This window comes from Sceloporus undulatus, chromosome 4 (genome assembly GCF_019175285.1).
Source record: "Sceloporus undulatus isolate JIND9_A2432 ecotype Alabama chromosome 4, SceUnd_v1.1, whole genome shotgun sequence".
Lineage (NCBI taxonomy): Eukaryota > Metazoa > Chordata > Lepidosauria > Squamata > Phrynosomatidae > Sceloporus > Sceloporus undulatus.
This window is the reverse complement of record NC_056525.1, coordinates 110,914,296-110,937,446: the sequence shown is the minus strand read 5'-3', so window position 1 is coordinate 110,937,446 and position 23,151 is coordinate 110,914,296. Positions and strand designations below refer to the sequence as shown.

The 23,151-nt window shown below is 39.1% G+C and overlaps 2 protein-coding genes and 1 long non-coding RNA gene across 7 annotated transcripts in view; 2 read left to right on the top strand and 1 right to left on the bottom strand.

Moving 5' to 3' along the window:
• CDC14A (cell division cycle 14A) overlaps nucleotides 1-23,151 on the top strand; it is a 123,682-nt gene that overhangs the window by 79,182 nt on the left and 21,349 nt on the right. For 2 of the 5 annotated variants that reach the window (XM_042463036.1, XM_042463032.1), the window contains 3 exons: nucleotides 610-657; nucleotides 3,067-3,195; nucleotides 3,863-8,091. In XM_042463036.1, coding sequence (XP_042318970.1) covers nucleotides 610-657; nucleotides 3,067-3,195; nucleotides 3,863-4,268 — 583 coding nt within the window. In that variant the 3' untranslated portion in view covers nucleotides 4,269-8,091. Of the gene's footprint in view, nucleotides 1-609; nucleotides 658-3,066; nucleotides 3,196-3,862; nucleotides 8,092-8,856; nucleotides 11,189-23,151 lie in introns of those variants that run through there. The other 3 variants (XM_042463033.1, XM_042463035.1, XM_042463034.1) reach the window with 3 other exon arrangements.
• LOC121928403 overlaps nucleotides 1-23,151 on the bottom strand; it is a 33,974-nt gene that overhangs the window by 6,032 nt on the left and 4,791 nt on the right. The window lies entirely within an intron of this gene.
• Nucleotides 19,065-21,232, top strand: GPR88 (G protein-coupled receptor 88). The gene has a single exon (XM_042463038.1). The coding sequence runs from the start codon at nucleotides 19,244-19,246 to the stop codon at nucleotides 20,354-20,356; it is 1,113 nt and encodes a 370-aa protein (XP_042318972.1). The 5' UTR covers nucleotides 19,065-19,243; the 3' UTR covers nucleotides 20,357-21,232.

Sequence of the window (23,151 nt, the reverse complement as noted above, 5' to 3'; positions counted from 1 at the left end):
AATAATAATAATAATAATAATAATAATAATAATAATAATAATAATAATAAATTACTTATATCCCACCCCATCTGTACTCAGGCAAAATCGGGGCAGTTTTTCTTCCTGCACCCACTCCCCATCCCAGAGGCACCTGGGGTAGAACTTGGGACTTTAATTATGAGATTGTGCTTTAATCACTGAGTTCTGGTTCTAGCTCTATGTGCCCCTCCTTGCTTTAAGATTATTGAAGCAGCCCCTATTTGGGGTGACACTACCAGATGCAGTACAATGTATGAACATGAGATTGAAGGCCTTAGTGGAGGCATGTGACCTGCTGGCTCCTTCCCCAGAAGTCCTAGCTTCTGGTCTTCATGAACATGGTAAAAGACTTCTTCTTTTTCATAAACCATTTGTAGGGCTTGGAGAGGGACCTGGTTGACAGTACTTTCCTTTTAATAAATGCTGTTTTATCAATGTGGATGTGGGTGGTGCTTTTAATTGGATTGTTATATAAGAATTTTTTTACCTTGGCTCTATAAAATGGTTGAAATCTAGTAATAAATCAATTATGTGTCCTGTGTCTTTCAAGCCTGATGCTTTTAATGTAAAACAATATTGATTTTCTAGGTTAGAAGATATGAAACTGCACACCAGATCCATATCCCAGCCCTTCAGGTATGTACTTATTTCTATAGTTTAAGGGGAAGAAATTTGTGTTACTATTTTAATTCACTACTGATCTTTTAACCCTCTGAATTTTTCCACTCGCCAAATACTGATCTTTAGTTGAATAGGTGCTTGTTAGAGCTGCATTCCAAACCAAACTTGTTCAAATAACTGCTTTTGGTATTCATTCATATTTATAATCTTTTGCAGTAGGAAAGGTTTATGCATTTTTATAAAGCACATCTGGTGAATGAGACACTAATACAAGGCAATTCTGGCCACTGCCACCATCCAGATATCAGGATCCTAGTATACGTTCAAGCAGTGGATCTGCATGTTGAGGGTGCAGGAAGTTATAGCCCTGATTCTGGACCAGCCAAGATGATCAGTCAGGGATAAATTTCAGTTAATTAAGTCCATCACTGTCCCCAGATGGTACTCTAGCATTCCCAGGTAGTGGTGGTGGTGGTAAAGTTAGCTGTATGCTATCAGAGTATCAAAGTTTGTTGCATGTTATCAAAGCTTGGAACAGTGCTGTTCAGAGTGCTAGTGGCACTGTATCCCAAATCCTAATGGTTTCATGTGGATGTCAAATAGCATGGGAGTTGAGAGCTTTGTGGTATGTGTCAGGGCTTTGAATAACTCTGGTTTTAGGGCTACAACTCTGGGAGTTATCCAGATAAATAATTGTTCCAAATTTTGATACCATGGTAGCCCAGAGGGTAAGATAGCAGTCTCCCCAGAGCGTATTCCAAAATACTGTCCAGCAGGAATGAACAAAAAACACTGCACCTTTCCCTTCACAGCCTTTCCCAGTCCAAAAGGATACCCTGGTCAGTTTTATTGATAAAAAATTACTGAGAAATTGACGATCTGGAAGTCCATCTGTGTGGTTCAACTACAGGCTTGTAACATGGGGGAATGTGTGTTAAAAGAATTTATATTTCAATGACAGGTTAAAAGAGTACCTGTTAAATTTTTAAAATATTGGCTTTAGGAAAAAAGAGTGTAAGAAGAAAATAAAGAAAACCACCAGGGAAAATCAAATGGTAGGAACCTCTTCCATCAACCTAACCCACAAAAATATAAATGTTGGCAATAGATAGCAGTAACACTCATTGCATTGCTACTGTGACATCTTGAATGCACCTGTTCTGATTTTGCAAGCTAAGCAGGGTCAGACCTGGATAGTACTTGGATGGGAAACCATAAATGAAGGCGGCGATTCTTAAAGCAGTGCTAGGAAAGAGGTCTGCTAAATCCCTGGAGAGCCACTGCCAGTCAAAGTTGGCAGTACAGGCTCAAATGGACCAAAGACTTGATCTGATACAAGGCAGCTTTCTGTGTACCTTTATGTGGAAATTGAGGAAATCCAGATATATGGGGCATCCCCCCAAAATATACACACCCTTTAACAGCTAATAGTAACTATGGCGATTATATGAAAGCTAAGTAAATACATTTCTTCTTCTTTATACTTAAGAATAAACATTAGAATAATGATTTGATCAGAGTTATAGATTCCACCTTAAATTACAATTTTATGTAAAGTGTTCAAATCGTCATCCATGCACAGCAGTGCATTGCTCCCACCATCAAATCTCACAGTTTCTCTTGTAATTTCGCAACACTTCTCTACTACTGTAATCTTTAATTCATCAAGTGTATTTGGTTTTGTGGCATAAACTCTATTTTCAAGGTATCTCAGCAAGAAGGAGCTGACACCTTATGTATATATCAACAAACTCTATTGCAGCTGGAAATTTCAAACAGTTGGAATTGCTTTACACTTGTTGGAGAAACAACCATGCCAGTAAACCTTCTAATCATCAAATACAGTATGACCCCTATATCCAAGAGGGATATATACCCAGACTTGCTGCAGTTAGCAAAGATTGTAGATAATAGTGAATCCTATATTTCCACTGGAAGTTCACCATAGAGTTATGCTGGAGGACCTCCAGATTTCCAGACCTTTTTTTCTGGACATGGGTAAGTGAAACAGTGGTTACTGGACCCACAGAGATCCGTGGGTTGTACTGTAAACTATAGGCCTCCAGGAGGTCTTTTGTGTATGTAGAGATCTTTTGAATTCCACCCTTCCTCTTATGCAGCACAGCTAATCACATCATAATAATGTTCAGTGCCTCCCTATACAGAAGGAGCAATTAATGAGTTGCATTCTGAGGAATTCACAGCCACCCCTATCAATCAGAAATAAATAGATGGAAGTGAATCATAGCCATGAATGAAGATGAGATTTTTCTTAAATGAATCCAAGTAAGATGAATATTAAGGTTCCATTTCTGGAAAGTTGTTTTAAGCTGTTGAGAGGTATTTCTTATTTCTATTGGAGTAATGCTAATTAAATCAATAATGTAGTCTTGATGCTACTTTTTAATTTTGTATTTCTTTCAGACTGAATTCTGCAGCTTTCACTGAAGGGTCTATATCTCCTCTGAAGTCCTCCAGAGTGACAGTTGCTGTATCACCTGCAGCAAAGAGAATAAGCAGGCATTCTCCATCCTCAAGCCCAAATTTAAAAAGGTATGCCTTACTTTACTGTTTTTAAGAGGGAAATAGAAGAGGAGAATAACAATTCTGAGGAACAGCTGAATCTGACTTTCCTTTTATACATCTGCACTTTAGATTTTGTGCTCAAGGCTATTAATATTTTTGAGATATTTGACCTTGTCCTATAGTTGGCATGTGATTTTGAACTTCAGATGGCACTAAACTGGTAGGATAATCTGAAGAAGTGGCCTCAAGTATTGATCAAACTATAGCTGTGATACTTATGACCATATGTTTAAAAATCTTCATGCTAAGAGTTTGTCCTTCTAAAAGCACCGTTCACCTGTTAATAGAAGTTTAATAAACAGATAGATGGTATGTAAGTCAGTCAGGAGTTGCTGTCAAGGAAAACTGCAGTAAGTTCCAGATGTCCCTGGTCATGTCACCTTCTTATAGAGAGCATGCTCATCTATACTTACTCAGTCCATGACAACCAACAACCATTATTGCATCATACCTTACTGTAAAGCTTTCCCAGTAGTTGTGCCATTGTTAGGCTGTGTTCTACCTGCAATTAATGTTTGTGATGGTATTTTATCACTTTCCCACTGGTGTCCTTAAAATGTGTCTTGCATTAATCATCACATGTATGTACATTTTGTGTGTATATTTTTTTACCCGGCATGTGTTTTCCATTCAGCATTTCCATAAACTCCAGGCTAGCCAATTCTCTAGGGAACCTGTATGCTGCTTCAGATGATGCTGAGAGCAAAATGGCAACAACGTCCTCTAGGACAGGTTATTCTGTAAACCAAATCTCCACTCATTTGAATGGCAGTGCACAACTGCCTGCCAGAAATTACCATGAACTGAACAACAACCTGTACAACAGGAGCGGCACTAGTGCTACCAACCTCAACAGCTATGCCAATTCTCCCAACGTCCTGACTGATGGGTACAGCACCTACAGACCATATACGGGGCTCTCTACTTCTCCAGCAAGATATCTGAGTCGATCGATTCCTGTAAGTTCACAGACTCGGCAGCTCTCCCAGGGATCTGACAGAACCTTTCTTCAGCCAGAGCTTCTTCAAAACAGTTTCTGACCATTGTAGACCTTTTTTTTCCCTGGTCTCCTTCTATCTTGAGATTCCTTCCTTCTAAGCAAATAAGATCTTAGCATTTTGTTTTTTGCTAATCCCCTCTTAGCAAAAGCTATCGGACACCTTTTACTTCTATTGCTTTGTCATTCTCGCAAAAACAGATGTAGTGAAAACAGATAGTTCTTTAATTCGCTAACATCTTTCATGAGTGCATCTTCCTTCCTTAGACTATTCATGTCAAATGATTAAAATAATAAAAATGCTGAAAGTGTGTGACTGTCATGACACTGTAAAATATTCCTAATTCTTAAGATGTATTCAAAACTCATTAGAGTTATTCAGAGACAACAAATTAAAATAGGATATAACACTGTTACCATTAAAGTTTGTAATAGAATATAACTCATAATCTGAGTTAAATCTATCCCTGTCCGTAACCTCATGTAAAAAAGAAAGAAAGAAACTAGCCCCATGTTTCTGTTTTTTTTCTGCATGAAATTTATAAATTTGATACGTATGACTTCCATCTTCTTCAAAATTTACATGGTTACGATTTAGGGAAAAAAGAGATTTTGCTTAAAATCTCTGGCTTCCTAGAATGCTGCTTAATTATCTAGTCCTGTGGGAATTCTTGATCCAAAACAGCACTTGTTAGGAATCAGTTTTTAGGTCACTGATGCACAATAAAATCTTGTTGATTTTCTTGGACTGCAACTCTCATAATCTCTCACTGATGGCGATGGGAGTTATTGTCCAACACCATCTGATCCCTAGCTTGCTGTAGGCTCAGAAAATCAGTCCTTTGCCACTGTTGCAGTACTGCAGTGTTTGAAGCTACAGCGTACAATCCTGTACTCCTTCAGCTGGTAGAATTTACATGTCCCATTGGAACGTTGAGTGTAATGCAGAAGCACTAAAACTGTGCTTGTGTGCTTTTCAAAATTAAGAACTAAAGTTTCTTCCATGAATTTTGTTTTGAAAATCTGTGACCGTTACATACAGCAAACGTCAACGTGTTTCACTTTATAGCAAAAACACTTGAAATCTTGTGCCAATTTGAAATAATTTAGTGGATATATAAAAAAAGAAACTTGATTTCAAGATTTTACTGTAAAATGTGTTTCTGGCCATTGCCATTTTTAAAAAGTCACATTTGAATTTGTTATGTACATTTTTGTTTTACACTATGCTCTATCGTGTAAACTATTAAAACACCATAAAGCTAGAACAGTTTTTTTGAAGGTGTAGATGGAATATGTTTGAAACAGACCCTGCAAACTTCCCAAATGACACGTTGGGCTATTATATTGTAGAAGATGTTTGAGGTAAATCTCTTGAGTATCTGAGAAAGAGAAGTGGAATGAGGCTATATACCATCTTCTTGTGTGATATTCTTGTGTAAATGTAGGCATTGACAAGTGAAATGATAGTGATTCTTCATGAATGGGTCAGACAGACAATTTATCACAATTAATAGAATTTATATTCCCAAGCGCTATTCTGCCCAAAGAGATCTAATATGGTCTTCACAGCTACCAGATTTTTAGAAAACTAGATAAATTGTGCCTGATCATTAGATAACCACAACCCGGGTTTATGCACATCTCATCAATATTGTTACAACTAACTACAAGAAGGATATAAATTGCATGTCTTGAAAGAAAAGTTTAAATACCGTATATACTCAACTATAAGTTGAAAAATATATGTCCAAAAATTGACCCTAAAATCCAGGGTCAACTTATATATAGGTCAATACAGTCACCACGGGTCGAGATCAACCGGAGGGCAGTTAACAACAATGACAAATAGTAATACTGCTTAGAAAGGTCCTTAAAAAAGCGACATCGATGCCCCACTCTCCATACCTTGACAGTTATTTCTGAAAGAGCTGCTAAGGCAGGAGCGTGTGTGTGGTGATTCCCTTCTCAATCTGATGTTAAAACCTCACCCCACCCTCCTCCAGATCTCTCTGATCACCCTATTTCCTTCCACTTTCCTCTCTTCCCAATCCAGTGTTAAAATCTTTTCTTCTCATCCTGTTCCCCCTCTGCATTTCCTCTGACTACCAAACAGCCTATTTCCTTCCACTTCCCAATTGAATGTTAAAACATTTTCTCTTCACTTTCTTCCTCTTCCTCCATATTTCTCTGACCACCAAACAGCCCCCATTTCCCTCCACTTTCGTCCTTCTCAATCCAATATTAAAACCTTCTCCTCCCCTAAGTTTTACCTTCAACTTATCCACAGGTCATATCAAAATCCATGATTTTGGCCCTAAAACCTTCCCTCGATTTATACATGAGGTCGACTTGTACACAAGTATATACGGTATTGTGTTTGTGGCATAGCAGCTCTTGCTTTCTGTTTACTTCACACAGAAGAAGTTATGTTTTAATGTGGATAGTTGATAGATCTGGGTTATTTCATTCTCAAAAGAAACAATGAGTAATTTTAGCCATTTTCTACCTGCTACAATAACGACTATTTGCAGTTTGGGGCTTCTGTACAAAATCCATGTATGGTATGTTTGTGCAGGAAACAGCATTTTCTCTGCAGGAAATAATACGAGCAGAAAATACTGTTTCAAGCACAAAAACATTGTATGCAAATTTTGCACAGTCCATATGGTCAGGCACATGTCAAAATGGCACACCAGCAGTGCAATGGCTTGGAGCGTGGAGATGTTCAGTCCTCACCCTGCATACAGGCCGGCGCTTTTCGCCAGTCTATCAAGCCCCTCTGTGTCAGCTAGTTTAATAAGATTACTGCTGCAGTTGAATGAGGTCTGTCAGTGTTGTTCGCCTTTGCAAACATATGGATGGAATGGTTATTTCCCTCTTCTCCTCCCTCAGTCCCATTGGTTTCTTTTGGACCTAGTACTAGATACATGGGTTTAGCATCTGGACTTGTAGTGAACAGCAAGCAGTGACGTAGCCAAGGAGGGGGTCCGTGGGGTCCAGACCCCCCCTTCCGTTAATCAATGTTAAAAATAATATCAACCAAACCTAATCTTATCACAAAATATATGGTGGCACTTAGTCTCGACCCCCCCTCCCCAAAATCCTGGCTACGTCCCTGCAGCAAGGTTGATAAAAACCTTAGATTTCATAACTGTAGTACCAGGCTCTAGAATTAATATCTCTCCAGATACTGTAATTTGAAATCCAGTTTCCTTATCAGACAAAATTCTGTGTCCATAGGGGATCTGTTAGTATAGCTATTAGGAAAAGACAGACGCAAATAATGATATAGGGTTTTCATGGCATGCTTTTAATTATACTAACACCACTCACTTTCTCCCTGCCTGTCTTTGCTGCTTACAATGATTGTACACATTGATTTGTACTACATTCTTTTTCTTTCAAATGTATTTCTGAAATGTTTCAGTGTATTCTTAAATGTGCTGTCTTGATTAATTTCATGCAGATTTAGTCCCACTTCATTCTCTTTTCAAACAGAATCAGAAATGCGAGAAATACTTTTCACTATTGATGTTAATATGAGCATAATTAGATCATAATAAGCACAATTTCATCTTACTGTTGTTGTTGTTTTTTGCTGAGATAATTTGTAGAAGTAGTTATGACTATGTCCTTTATTTTAAAGCCCTTAATGTAAGAGGCAGCTGAAATTCATAATTTATCATGACAATCAAAATGTTAGCAACTATAGAACAGTCAGTGGTTTCTTTGAATAATTTTCTACTACCCACAGACAAAAAAAAACCCCGCTGTCCACTTTGCAACAGGACTGTCCTAATAATAATTTTATATGAAATTGTAGTTTTTTATCTTGCAATGTTGTTTCTATTGTTGCAATTCCACCTCGATCTGCAGGGAGAGGTGGGAAATAAATTATTATTATTATTATTATTATTATTATTAATTCTTTCCAAATTAAATCATCTTCCATTTCCATAATGCAGAAGAAGTTCACTGCATTAACTCCCAAACCTTTTTTGTAAAATATGAGAGAACAAAGAGTACTGTGAGGCCTTGAAGACTAAAAAATCAATATGCTATAATAAATTTGTTAATCTTTTAGGTGTCATAGGATTCCATTATTTTATCTGCAGCAGGCTAACATGGCCAATTTTTTCAGAGATAATTGCACTAGGGAATTGTTAGTATGCTGCAAGAAATAAATTCTGTACAGGCCCATGAGCTTGAAATATCCTTCCAATCAAAGTCCACAGTTAATTTCTGCTATATCCTTGCAGTGGCTTTACTGGAGCACCTATCTTCCCAATATGAAAACACATCAGAACTGCCTTCATAGGATGCTTGCTCTATGTTTGCATAAGTCACTGTTCTGGGCTACCTCCTGAGTATAAGGAAGAAAGCTCAGAGTAGCTGTGACTCATGCTGAAATACCTTAGAAAATCCTTGCACTGTTGAGACAGTGTGTCCATGGGAAATTTTGGAAACACTACAAACAAATTAAATAGCTTGCCTGCCCATGTTGTCTTTTTTATCCAGCTTTTGACCTCAGTAACACACTTTTTAATTTGAAAGAAGATGGTTTATGATGCTTGAAGTATATGTATCTTACTAAACCTTAACACTAGTTTTTGTTTTCACCTACACAGTCCCTTCAGTCTGAATATGTTCAGTACTAAAGCCTTGTTGCTTCGGTGAAAGCTGGACAGCCCTTAAAATCAGTTTTCTTCAAGGAGGAACAATACTGAGGGAAACAAACAACCCACGGGGAAGAGACATCTTCATAAATGATTAGAACTTAAAGAAACCAAGTCTTTGGATACCCAGAGACATCACCTAGTGACTACTACAAATGCACTGAAGTTAAACTTCTGAATATCATAGTTTTGTGTACATATGCAAGATTTAAATATTGAGGACATTTCTAATGAGTTTTAGCAATATGTTTGTAATTATGATTCCAGATACAGTGTTATAAAATCTATGTATTGAATATATTGGTGTGTGTATGTGTGTACACACGCTCGCATATCTATCATTCTCTTTCTCTTTCTATACACACACATACACACACACACACATATATAAATGTGTACAAAGTAGACTATATTTTGATTTAAGCTTAACTTTTTTTTACCCAAAAATGTATATTTTTTGAATATATCATTTTACAGTTTAAATGTTAACCAGGATCCAGAGATGGCTGTCCATGCAAGCCATTTCTGTTCTTGACTGAGAGAAGAAGGGTATACTAACTGATGGAAACATCTCATGCCACATAGAGTATCACTCTAGAGGGCTCCTGAATATTTGTAGAATGCAAAGAGAGCTATTAGAAGAAGGGAGCGGAAAAATCTATGTACCCATTTGGAAGCAACCTTGCACATCTCTTGATCCTGGCCATTAATTATAGAGCTGCTTATTTTTATTTTATGCCTACATCACTGTGGTTTCCGTTTAAAGAACTTGACTAGTGAGGAACTAGTTAATATTGGTCTCATTGTTTTTTATTTTTGTTTTTAGCCTTGAAATGCTGGTGTTTAAAATAGACCATTTTTAAAAGTATGTAATATGTCTATGGAATAGGATTATTCTAACCTTCTGAATTAGTGTTGTTGGTCTTTTCAGGCAAAAGGAAAGTCATTTAGAACAATAGTTCTTATCTACATTTTCAACTAAATGGTTTGTTTTACAAAGACATTCTGCTCTTAGAGCTTACTTTTCTGTATAAGTGGTTCTGAAAACTACTGTATGAAATAGAAAGCCAGAATGCTGTGCATCGTAGGGAAAGAGTTTGTACATAGCAAGAAAAAATTGTTCACTGAATTTGTAAGAGTTTCATATCTTTGGATCTTCATTTGACTGGACTTTGGTTGACTGTGGTTATGCAGATAAAATATTTTTTCTTTCAACAAATCTAAACATGGAGCTAGGAAGTCACATTTTCATTCTGGATTCCAGGCACATTCTGCAAGTAATATACACAAATTTACTGTATACCATACTACTTGCATATTCAGTTGCCCTCTCTTGCAAATGTTGTTGCCAGTATTGCTATCCTTGCAAATACTATTGACAGTGACTAATATCATCTTGATGTATTTCATTCTTAGTTCAGTTTAACCTTTGAACTATTTAAAATAATACTACAGGGAAGGAAATGCAGCTTCCCTGTACACCAGAACCCTTCAGAATTTTTATTAATTGTTGCAGTTCGCTTATTTTCCTGTGTTTATCTACTACTCATCAGTTTCATTGAGAAGGGAATAGTAATAGAAGTTGAATGGCCATATTTATTTCATTTACTATTTATAATATGCTTAGAAGTCTGTGCACTCAAAGCAATGGCTACCTTTTGAACAATCATATCTCCTTAATAAGCTAAGAAATAGACAAGCCTTTCTCCCATACTCAGAATCCCATTTTTACTCCTTTGCCACATGGGTAATTAAACTGTAGTTTCTTCATCCAAACTGGGAAATAGTAGTTCCCAGAATATGACATAGTTTAAACTTAGTTTAATAATTCTGGCTTGTAATATCCCATTGGTTAGAATCTTCTTAGTTTAACTGCTTGCCCTGCAAAGAGAAGGACAAAGGAGCAACCTTTGGTGGGCAAAAGACTTGTTTGTATCACAGCTTATTTAGCAAAGATATAATCATCCAAAACAGGCCATTCATAAACTAAATACAGGGGGGGGGTGTGCTATGTTTGTACTGTATTGTTTTTAGTGTTGAGCAATTATGATGACTAAATTCTTGATTGCAGCTGTTTTAATCAACAGAAGCAATATTTTTATCATGTACATAAAATGTACTGTATACAAATGAGCAATAGGCAAATTTTAAGGTAATTCTACCTCTATAAAGTTTGACATGTATTTTGTTACTAGCTTGGTTACTAGAAAGATGTACTATTTTTGAATGTAGAAATATAAATGCTAATAAATAATGAACATCCAAATTATGCAGTTTTATTTTTTTTAACTCGATGACATGAAATAATACTTAGATATATGTGCTAAGATAAGGCCCTTTCTAATATTGGGTACCAAGCCAAATGGAAGAAATCTTGGGAAGTCATTATGGTTTGATGAATAATGCAGAGCTGTCAGAACTAGTCTTTCATTAAATTTTGGAATGACTTAGAATGGAACTAACCCAACCTACTTTTGGCACTTAGTCCTGGTAGACCTAGGAAGGTAAAATGCTCTCAGTAAATCAGTAGCAGTTTCAAAATAAGTTTAAAGAAGTCTCAGTAGGGAACAGCCTGTAAGGAATGTCTCGTATTCGATATCGATTCATTTCCTATATGTCCTTCTAGCCTCTCAAGAGGCTAAAGCTCATATGTAGTCACAAGAAGAATAAAGCCCCAGGACAAGTGTTCCTGCTTCTTGAAATTTTCAAAAGCAACATCAAATGCTGAACCTCCCTGCTGGCTGCCTCTTTTGCTCATACAAATAACTGAATTGGTATCTCAACAGGTAGGAAACTTAATATAAGTTTCATACTTCCAGTATTTTAAAAGAATTGTTGCCAGAAACTCAGAAATTACAGCTCAGTTAACCTAGCTGATATACATGCCAATATATCTATGTAAAACACCTCCTTCAAAGGCTAGAGGATTTGGCATAAGAAAATCACATTATTATTATGTATTATTTTACTGTTTCAGGTGTCTGGGTTCCTTAAATAAAGAAAAATGATTTAAACAGATGGTATTTGTGAGCCACCATGGTGTAGTGGTAGACCTTGGGCAAATCTCACACTCCCAGCCTCAGAAGGAGACAAGAGCATAATAATAATAAATCTTCTGAATAAATCTTGCTATGAAAACCATGTGGGTCTCTGTAAGACAGAAATGACTTGAAGATACACAACAACTGGGTGATGGGAATTTTGCAACAGTGAGCAATAGAAGACAAAGTTGTGTTTGATCTTAGGAATACAGTATTAAGATTTTGCCAGTTATGTAAACAGAGTAGAGTTGGGCACTGAAACAACACGTGGCCAAATACATGATAAGATTTTTAATTGTTGGGGCAGAATTGTTCAAATGGGCAAAGACAGGCAGTGTCTAGATTTTATTGCACTCAGTTGTGAGACTGACTGCTGAGGGTACTTCCTAGAATTGGAGGACCTAAGGATGATGGTGATGGATGCTGGTAACCTCAAGGTTGGTCTTTTGCAATATACTCTGCATTGGGCTACCTTTGTACCAAGTTTGGAAATTTCAGATTGTTCAAAACACAGTAGCCAGAGTGATCACTGGTACATCTAGGAGTGTGAATACTTCATACCAATTTAAAATCAATCAGTTAACCTAACTGATATACATGGCTGCCAGATGGTTTCCAAACAAAGTACAAAGTATTGGTTATTACTTTTAAAGTCCTAAATAGTTTGGGTCCCAGTTACCTATGGAATCACCTCCTCCCATACAATCTGCCCTGTGCACTCAGGTCCTCTGGAGAACATTTACTTCAACCAGACTGTCACCCAGAAAGAGGATATTTTTGTTAGCCTCCCCTAAACTGTGGAATGACCTGGCAGCTTGACTTTAAACTATGAATTTTGAGTTGGAACATTTTTAATGTTATGTTGGATGATTTTAATGTGTTCTTTGTGAGTTTTAATTTAATCTATTTAAATGGTTTGTGTGTTTAAATTTATATTGTACCCCACCATGAGCCTTGGGAAGAGACAGGTAAGAAATTGTTGTTGTTGTTGCCATGTATGCAGTTCCTGACTTTGCACTATTCCCTAATCTGTACTATAGCATTTTTATTTAAGTGTGTTATCTACTGTTCAAAATCATAAAAGCATAAAGCATACATTATGGCATATATTTCTTCTAAAGTCTATTTACTTAAATGGTTTAGTGTAGTGGTTGGGGTGTTGGACTAGGACTCTGGGGACCAGGGTTCAGATCCCCACTTGGCTATGGAAACGCTCTGAATGATCTTGTGCAAGCCACACCCTCTCAGCCTCAGAGCATAAATTCCCTCTGAACATATCTTGCAGAGAAAACCCCATGAGATGACTTGAAGGCACATAATAATATTTTTAATATGTATATTTAAGTGTATTTTGAATGGCATGTCTGTATTTATGTATTTTATATCCCGCTTTTCTCCTGTAAGGTACCCAAAGTGGCTCACATCTTAGATTAAAGCAATACAGCTATCATATGGTCTGTAGACTAATTCAAATAACATATAATTATGATAATTGTCAAATAATATTCCATTTATATTTCAATGCACTCATAATATACTTTCTAGATGGAATATCTTTTATATGGTTTCTAGTAAAATGAAATAATGCCCAATTCCCTCCTCTAAAACATCTGATAAGATTAACAAGATTTTTCTTATCTGGCATTTACTTGTGTTTTAGTCCTGTGTAAGAATATAACAAACACATGGAAGTGTTTGTTTTTGTTAAAAGCAGTCAATGTTCCAACATTTGTTCCTTTCCATAGATATTTGCTGTAATTTATTTTATTAATCAAAAGTACACGGCAAAGCTTGCTTTTCCATTTGTACCACTTTAAGGTAATTTTTTCTTCCATTTTCTGGCAGCTTATTATCCCTATAGCAACTACCGGTAGTAAATAAACTAGAGGGTAAGGAGTAATTTGGTAAACCTTCACACATTGCATTGGATTTAGGCCCTAAGCAAGAGGAAAAGATGTGCTACAACAAAACTGCTTTTCAGCAAACACCAAAAAGCCGAGGTCTATAAGGGGGAAATCAATTTCTTTGTGGCCCCAGCATAATACTGTTCAGTTCTCTCAGATCTCATGTTTTAGACTTTTCATCCTGACTGGTCAAATCAGTATTGGTACCATAAGTGGCATGCACCGGATAAATGTGTTGTGGCATATGCAACCAGAAACACGCTGCAGGAAAGAAAATGGTTCTCTAGTGCTTTGTTGCATCTTTGTGTAGAAGCAGATCGAGGGGAAACACTCCAAGACATAAGGGAACCACATATAAGTTAGCTATAGTACATGATGGAGTGACTTCCCATTTTTCACATTGGTTGTCTGGTGTCTTGAGTTACCTCTGGATATTTTTTTTATCTTTTAAAAAGTGAAATTTGAAATTGTTTCTTTAACAAGACCTTGCACTGTGGAATTTTATCTTCAAGCCAAGAGACAGGTTGACAATTTGGACATACAAAAGATGGAGCAGGCGGTGGTAGTTGCCCACAAAGCTGTTTTTGTCAGCCTCGTATATTAGAGCATAAATGCTGTCAAATTTTATAAGAGCTTGCAATGATTGTTGCTCATTATCTCTCTAAGGCAATGCACTAAAATTGTCCAATAAATCAGGCTGGAGAGCTCGCTTTAAACTAGTAAAACTCAAGCATGAAAAGGAGATTCTGTTGAAAGTTGTGGCTTCAAACCATGTTTCTTGTTGCAGGATACTGTGGGCGGTTTTCAACATGAAAAGGCATGGGGAGCAACAACTTCCATTTTGTTGCTTTAAGGAGTGCCTTTGTTTCTTAAATTGCTCTCAGCACACTCATGATAAGCATGTGCACACTGAGCCTGTTATATTCAATGCTTACATTGGAACACAGTCTGTGCATATTCATGAGGAGTCTGCAAGTTTATAAATCTATACCTACCTCACACTTTATAGTGTTTGTAAAAGCTTCAAAGAGGCATAGTGGATATGGAAGCATGAACTCTTCCCTTGGTAGCCACATTCCCTTAGCATACCATGTGTATACAGTCAGTGTGTGCCACTTGACAGTTATAGAATCCCATTTTGAGAGACAGGAGGGATATAAGTCCAATCAATCAATAGTATTAGTCTCTGGAAATGTGAGGATTGTATTTTCTGTTTTATTATTTTTAAATCAGAGTCAAATTCCAGAACCTAGAATGCCAAGCCTTGGCCTTGGAATGTGTAAAATAGTGTTTGTAAAAAGAGGTTCTTTGGTCATGTAAAGAATATATTTCTCTCACCAAGGAATAATAGATCCTGCTGAAATGCGATTACTGCTGTGGGAAGCACAAAAAATAATGATCAGAAAGTCCCGAGCTCCAGCATCATTCCATTTTATTAATGAAAATGTCTTGTTCTTTCTCAACAATCAGTTTGTTGAAGAGATTATAGTCTTCTGAATCACTTGTTTGTTGTGTTAGGGATTATGCACACAATAAGTACACATCACTTAAGAAATCAACACCTGAATGACGCTCAGCAGAAAGACCTAAAGCAAGAAATTAGGATAGTAAAATAGACTCTATACCACTTGAGACACAATATAGCAGTGATGGCAAACCTTTTAGAGACTGAGTGCCCAAACTCAATGTTCCCGCGCCAGGTGTCACCCAGTGCTGGGGAAAGACCTCCCGAGGAGGGACTTCTGGGGGGCAGGATTTCTGGGGGTGTGAGTTCCAGGAGGAAAACATGCAAGGAAAAAATGGAGGACCTGACCAAATAAAAGCTCAGAACAAAAACAAAACAAAAAAATCCACTCATATAAATATTAAATCCATCCTTCTCAGCTCTGCTCAAAATGGAGGACCTTTTGGAATCCCTCCTGGACAGAAAGTTGAAATGGAGGACAGTTCATGGAAAGGAGGAGGACCAGGTTTGGTCACCCTGAGCTAAAAAATCCCATATAGATATAAAATAAACTTATGCTTCTCAGCCCTGCTCAAAATGGAGGTTGTTTTGGAATCCCTCCTGGACAGGAAGTTGGAAGGGAGGATTGGTCCGGGAAAGGGAGGGCCAAGTCTAGTCACCCTGAACCAAAAACACTCATGTAGATATAAATCCTCAAATCGCTTCAGATCTTTCCAAAATTATTAGTTGTCTCCATCATTACTGCAAACCTCCTCTATTCCCACTACTACTTCCCTCCTTCTCTTCCTCTTCCTTCTCCTCTATTCCCCCCACTGCTTCCCTCCTGCTCTTCCTCTTAATTCCTCCTCTATCCCCGCCACCACACTGCTGCCGCTTCCCTCCTGTTCTTCTTCCTTCCTCCTCCAACTCCTCTAGTCCCACCGCCACCTCACCACCACTTCCCTCCTAATCTTCTTCATCTTTCTACCTCCATCCCCACCACACCTGCTGGGCCTTGTCCTCCTTTCTCCTCCCTCCTCTTCCTTCCCTGCCTCATTGTCTATCCCCGCCTCCTTCTCCTTGTCTAGGCTGCCGGGAGAATAGAGGATCATGGGCTTGCCTTCTCACTGCTTCAAGCCGGAACGGTGGTGGGAGCACAAGGGCAGGAAAACACAGCTCCACTGGCCAATGAGACAAGCCCAGAAGCCTGCCCACCGGCAACCACTCCAAAATCACCAGCCACTTATGCTTATGGCAACCTCTGCTGGGGGCAACCTCGCATGCCCACATAGAGGGCTCTGTGTGCTGCCTCTGGCACGCATGCCATGGGTTTGCCATGGCTTGTATATAGTCTATGACCATGCTAAACAATCAGTCCTCAAAACTTGTACCACTTTATTCACATCATACTCTTCTGTGCAAGTAGACTGGCTGTGGTGAGCAAGTCATATTAGTCGTCCTTGAGCTGTGGTGGTTCATTCACATATGGAAGTCATAGCTGATCAGTACTGCAACCCTCCAGTAATGGACATGTTAAGTGTGAGCCACCCTATAGAGGAAGCTTCCATTTATAGACAGAAAACTAAATAGATACTGTAGTCTAATAAATGAAAAAAAGCTGGCAAAACAATATTACTATTCAGTCCTCTTTATCCATGAATTCATTATCCATGAATTCCAGCATCCATGGCTTGAAAATATATACATTTCAAAAAGCAAGCCATTTTATATAAGTGTCACCATTTTAATACCCATTGTACTTAATGGGACTTGAGCATCCGCTGATTTTTATATCCACAGGGAGTCCAGGAATCAAACCCTAGCAGATACCAAGGGCTCATTATATATCCAAACTGACCACATGATATAAAAATTTGCTGTTGGAACCACAGCTTTAATAATGAGCTATCTCACTGGAAAATGTAAAATGAGAAATAGTTATTTTTTCTTATTGATTAGCCTGGCAAAGCAATGTTTGGAAAAATCTTAATTGTGAAATTCCTTGTTTATTTCTGCGCAAGCTGCTTTTTCATTGCAAGGGAAACATTTTGGTGTTGTTTTTTTTACTGGAGAGAGTTTTGTGTACATGCGTCCATAACAATCATTCTGATCAAAATGTCCAGAACATTTAATGCTATCAAGAATTCTCACCACAGCTTAGTTGACCTGGTCACCTGCACAGATTCTCAGACTAATGAAACTGGATGCCTGCATGTACATTAGCATGGGAGAACTTTCCATAAGCATGAAAACACTTTGGGTTACTTTGGACAACTTTTTCAGCCATAGAGCAAGGCAATGGTAAATCTCTTCTGAATAAAACTTGCCAAGAAAGCCCTATGATAAGTTGGGTCCCACAGTGGTAGAAAGGTGTAATGTAAATTAAATAAATAGTCCTTATCCATTTCTAGATGCAAGTAACAGTGAATCTGAGCAGGTTATGCATCTTCCTGTGTGCATCAAAAACACATCTGACCATTTCAAGGGGTCTGGATGAGTACTGCAACAGGGATATGCATTTGCATGAACTGCCCCCATGGAAAGCAGCATCTGCAGTTTATCAGATTTTGGCATTCATCTTTTGCATGCCCTGCCTTGGGCATTTTCATCATGAAGGCAACAAATACCTTTTATAAATAAATGAATGTACCACTTTAAATGTAAGGAGTGTCTGGATATGAATGTGTGTGTGTGTTTCTCTGTAGCCTAGGAAAAGTATGCATTCATCCTATCTGCACCTTGCCAAATTCAAAGCCCAGCATGGCTGACAACATGTTATTGGTGGGAGATGCAGGGTTGAGGGGACACTCTTGCAAACATACATGTAAACATAGGAGGTAATAAAAGATTCTGTTACCAAGGTGCATGGAAGCATGTATTAAGCAAGCGTGCTTTTGCATATTGCAACTAAAAGATCTGCTCTAAAATTAGATATTTCTTTATAAACCATAAGAGGCATGAAATCCTTCCTCGTAATAACAGACCAGAAGGATTCAGAGATAATGAAGTGTGAGCAGAGGAGTTTCTCTGCAACTGGGGCTGTGTTTCAGTGGTTGGAGGAGAAGAGAATGGAAGGTACTGTGTCAGAAGGAAGGTGATTTGAGAACTCCGGTGGGTGGAGGGGTGGGGGAAAGGAAAAAATATCAGTCTCTGTAATTGCTGCCTTTTCAGAGCAAGCTGCAGTCCCCCCCCTACTCTTCTGCTCCTGCAAGCTTGAAACCTACTGAATAATTCATTAAGATTAGAAGCACCGAATTTTCCCATGCTGATCTCTACAGTGTGCATCCTGAAAAGCACAAGACGAAGCTCCTAAGTCTTCAGATGAAGCACTAAAGGCTATTCATTGAAGGCTGTACTGGGACTCGGATCATTTCCTTCTCTCTCTCTCTCTCTCTCTCTCTCTCTCTCTCTCTTTTGTCTGCTTATCTCAAGAGGGCACTCCTTGCTGTCTTACATTCTCCTGACCATCTATCTAGCTAACTTCATACCTGCTACACTGAAGATGTGTAAGATTGTATTCCTTCATACTCTGGATCTTCCCTTCTGCTTTGCCTTCCAAACACCTGCCTCAGAAATCTAGCCAGCCTCATCTTTTGGGTTCTTGTTGGCTCGGAAGATGCCTGCATCCACCTTGCTTCACTTTCTGAAGAATTCCTATAATATCTTTCTTCCAACCTCTACCAGCGACTAACTCTGGTTCTGGCATGCTCTGGGAATGTTGTCAGTTTCCATAGGATGCAGTTTTTCTGCTTGTTTGGGATAGATCTGCCTGCATTCTTTTGGACATCTTGCATGCTCAGGCTCATTTCAGTTATCTACTTTTGCTTTTGGTTTTGTTGTGTGTCATCTACTACCAGATGTATCTTGATTTATTTTTGGCTTGGCTTCTTGGCCATCTCCAGAACCAAGCAGGAATGAAGATTGCCTGGAGGTGCAAAAGGGCCTAATTTATGTATATCAGGATGCCCAACACTTCCTCCACTTTGAGTTCCAGATCCTTACAACTGCTGCTTTGCGCAGAAGACACTCTAGGAACGAGGATTGCGTTGTCTCTCGTCTATCTGGTGTTGGCTGTCTCTGGAACTTTATCCAACATCATGGTGATCTATCTGGTCTTCACCTTCAGAAAGCTGCGCACCACCAGCAATGCTTTCATTGTAAATGGCTGCATTGCTGACCTGAGTGTCTGTGGCCTTTGGATGCCCCAGGAAGCTGTGCAGGGGCTACTACCTCCTGGTACTCCTACAGCTCACTCAGAGGGCTACCGCTTGCTTCGGGTTGGGCTTGTGGGCCTTGGACTCATTGTCTCTCTGCTTTCCCATCTCTTGGTGGCCCTCAACCGATATGTCCTCATCACCAAGCCACCAGTCACATATCAGGCTCTTTACCAGCGGAAGCACATGGCCTGGATAATCAGCTTGACATGGGGGCTTGCACTTCTCCTTGCCTTGGTGCAGCCAGGGCTGCAGGCATGGCAACTTGACCAGCAGAAGTCTGGAAATGTTACCAGCATCAAGAGTTCTAGCTACACAGGCCTGCTGGTAGCCCTGGCTGTTCTCAGCCAGACTGTTCTCCTATTGCACTGCTACATGGGAATCGTGAGGCGAGTGCGGGGCAGTGTCAAGCGGGTCAGTGTCCTCAACTTCCACCTGTTGCAACAGTTACCCTTCCCAGCTGGCCCACAAGCTCCCCGCCGGATACAGCGACGCCTGAGCAGCATCTCCGTCCTCCTTCTCTGCCTTGCCTTTCTCCTGGCCACGCAGCCCCTGGTGTGGGTCAGCCTACTAGGCTTCTTCTTGCAGCCCATGCCACGGGGCCTGCAGTTGGCTAGCTGGCAGCTCTTCTGTTCTCTCTCTGCCTTCAACCCGCTGCTCTACACGTGGAAGAATGAGGAGTTCCGGCGTTGCTTGCGCTTAGTGCTCCTGCCTGGAGGGGACACGGCCGCTGTGGTGACGGCCACAGCAACTGCCACAACAGCTCTTCCCACAGTCTCGCTTCCACCTCAGGAGCCATTGCAACTGAGCACCAAGGTAGAAAGCATGGGAAGTTTAGTACTTCAATGACCCACTTGGGAAAAACGGAAAAGGTGCATTTGTCTGCTGAATGTGACTCACTGAACTGCAGTCTCACTCCCACAGGAGAGGCTTTTTAATGCTGCCATAGAGACACTTGTCAGTAGGGGCGGAAGGGGGGTTGTATATATTTGTATCCAGCCTCTTTCACATGCCATGGAATTGTACAGTGGCTTGGTGCAGTCACACTGACGAAAGCATCCCACATACCTCAAATTCCCCGTCAATGTCTTAAGTGTCGTTTTTCTGGGGAAATGGCATTTCTTTTCCTGGAGCACAAAATGGCAACAGAAAACAGTTTGTAACAGAGGCCTTGCCTTAGCTTAGCCACAGGGAGCATGTGCTTGCTATGGATAAAGTTCAAAGACTAGTTCCAGGGATCTTAGTTTAAATTATCTCAGGTGGCAAGCAATGTGGGAGGGTGGGATAAAGACCCTCTGTTTGAGGCCTTGACAAACTCTTGCCAAAGCCAGATGGAGCAGTTTCTCATATCTTTCTTAGTGCTCCAAAATGTAGTTTCACAGTGGAAAATCATGGACTTTATGACAGTTGGTGGCATCTTTCTAACTGGTTTGTGTACATGTATTTTGTTCATCCCATCAGAAGCCAACAATAAACTAACTCTTGGTGTTATGCTCACAATGATGAGAAACTAGGAGAGACACATACAAAACGTTTGCATTATCTGTCCCTGTGATGTAGCTGATATAGTGGTTTCATGGACTAGGAAAGCTCTTCAGATTGCGGCTCCATCAAGCATCTCACCAGGTCTCCTTGGACTAGTCACTATGAGCAAGAATAATGCAAACAAAAGGAAATGTCCTTGGCCACAAGGAGTTTACAATCTAAATTTCAATACAGAGCAGAACTATGTAAAGGGAGAAGGAGAGAGGAAAGAGAGAGGCAATAGTGAGGGATAGGTGCCATATAATGTGTTTAGCAGAGCATGTCTTTCCCTCACATTTTCATCATTAGGAATAGACCATGACTTCCACATTCTTCAGCCCTAATACTGCCAGCGGTCTGTGTTCTGTTAGTATGCATGTCTTGTTTTATTTAGAACATATAGGACCTTCAGTAAAATATCGCAGTGTAGTGCTCATGTTCAGGGATCCAGCCAGCCATACAGTTTTCCAGGATATTCTATTCCATCTCTCTTCCCCCAGTTTTCCATTTCCATTTCCCACCATTTCCATTTCCCACCATCCAGTTCATAATTCCATAGCCACTGAGCATGCACAGTCTTTCCTTTAATTCTCCCTTCCCTTTTCTTGGTACTTCTACCAAAGTTGGTAACTTCCTGATGTGTGTGGTTAATGCTGTTTTGGTTACATAAAAACAGGCACTATAATGTCCCCATTAATACCTATTGTATGCTAATACGGTGTATTAATGTGATAACTTAACATGGTTTATACCTCAGTCTGGTATGAACTATCTCTAATCTATACCTTTTTATCTTTTGACTTAACCCAAAATGTCACCGGACTCTTTTCCCCAAAAAATATTTTTAAACGGTTTTAAAAGTGCATAATGCACCTCTCGGACCTTGGTGACAAAACGTAACAACCTTATCTTTTTTGGTAAATGCTACCTTTAAAACTGTTCCAAAGCTCTGTATTCCAGAAGGCTTTTCCTGGAAAAGCAGTATAAAATATTTACAAAAACGGAGGCAGAGTTGCTTTTCATTGCTTACTACCTCTTGGTTCATTTTAATAGATTTCTCTACTGACTTATTTTTTGCTTTCGGCTGTAAAATGTAGATAGCTTAACAGGTTTCAGAAGGAGGCTTTACATTTTTTTTTAAATGGAAATAGTAGGGGGAAAGTTATGTTACATGATGAAATAGCCTGATAATGATAGTTACAATTCAGCTTAGCTTTCTCACCCTAGATTTGTAATTCTTTGCATGCTTGCTTGTGAATAAACACCTCGACTTACTAAAGATGGGCAGGTTTCAAATTGTTGCAGGGTGAGTCTCTAATTGCAATTAATTGTTTCATCGCTCTTAGCACCTCAGTCCCACAATTTCTTCATCTTGAGATATAACTCAGCTCCAGTTCTCATGGCTAACATCAAACCAAACATCAAACCAAATTTTGGACTTCAATGTCTCTTTCCCCACGTTTTTATCTACCTAACCTGATAAAGAGTTTTGTAGAACTCAAAACATTTGTAGACTATTGTGGAATTGATCTTAATAAAGGTATTATCCATCTATATAGGTGTTAGAAATTAATGTTAGTCAAGATGTTACTCACACCACAATGAAATTATTTTTGTCTGTCAAAAGAATTTGTACAAGGGATTTGGTTCAATCTAAATTTCACCTTGAGTCTTCTGGCAATTACCAATGCTTTGATGCAATAGGTGTGACTCCTGCTCTCTTCTTGCCTGCTTATATGACTGGATTTACACGCAGCTACTGAAAAGCCAGATCTGACCCATGAAGCAATTTTAGCTGACAGCTGGAAGTGCTGCTACATTTTCCTCAACATGTGATTGATTTTCTTTCCCTTAGAAGAGAAACCTAAGCCCAATGTCATTTTTAAAGTGTGTGAGAGAGAGAGCATGAGGGAGAGATAGCTGGACAGACATCCCTCCTGGCTATGTTCAGTAAAGTGGTAAATTTTGAAGCAGAAGTTATCACTGTGAGATCCTCCAAAAGCCAAGTTCCCAAGGAAAGTTCCCAGAACAGGCAGCTAGGTCAGTCCACAAACCAGTTCTAGCAGTTTTCACTTCCACACCTCTGCAAAGTTAACATGTCTTATTTTCCCATTCAGAGA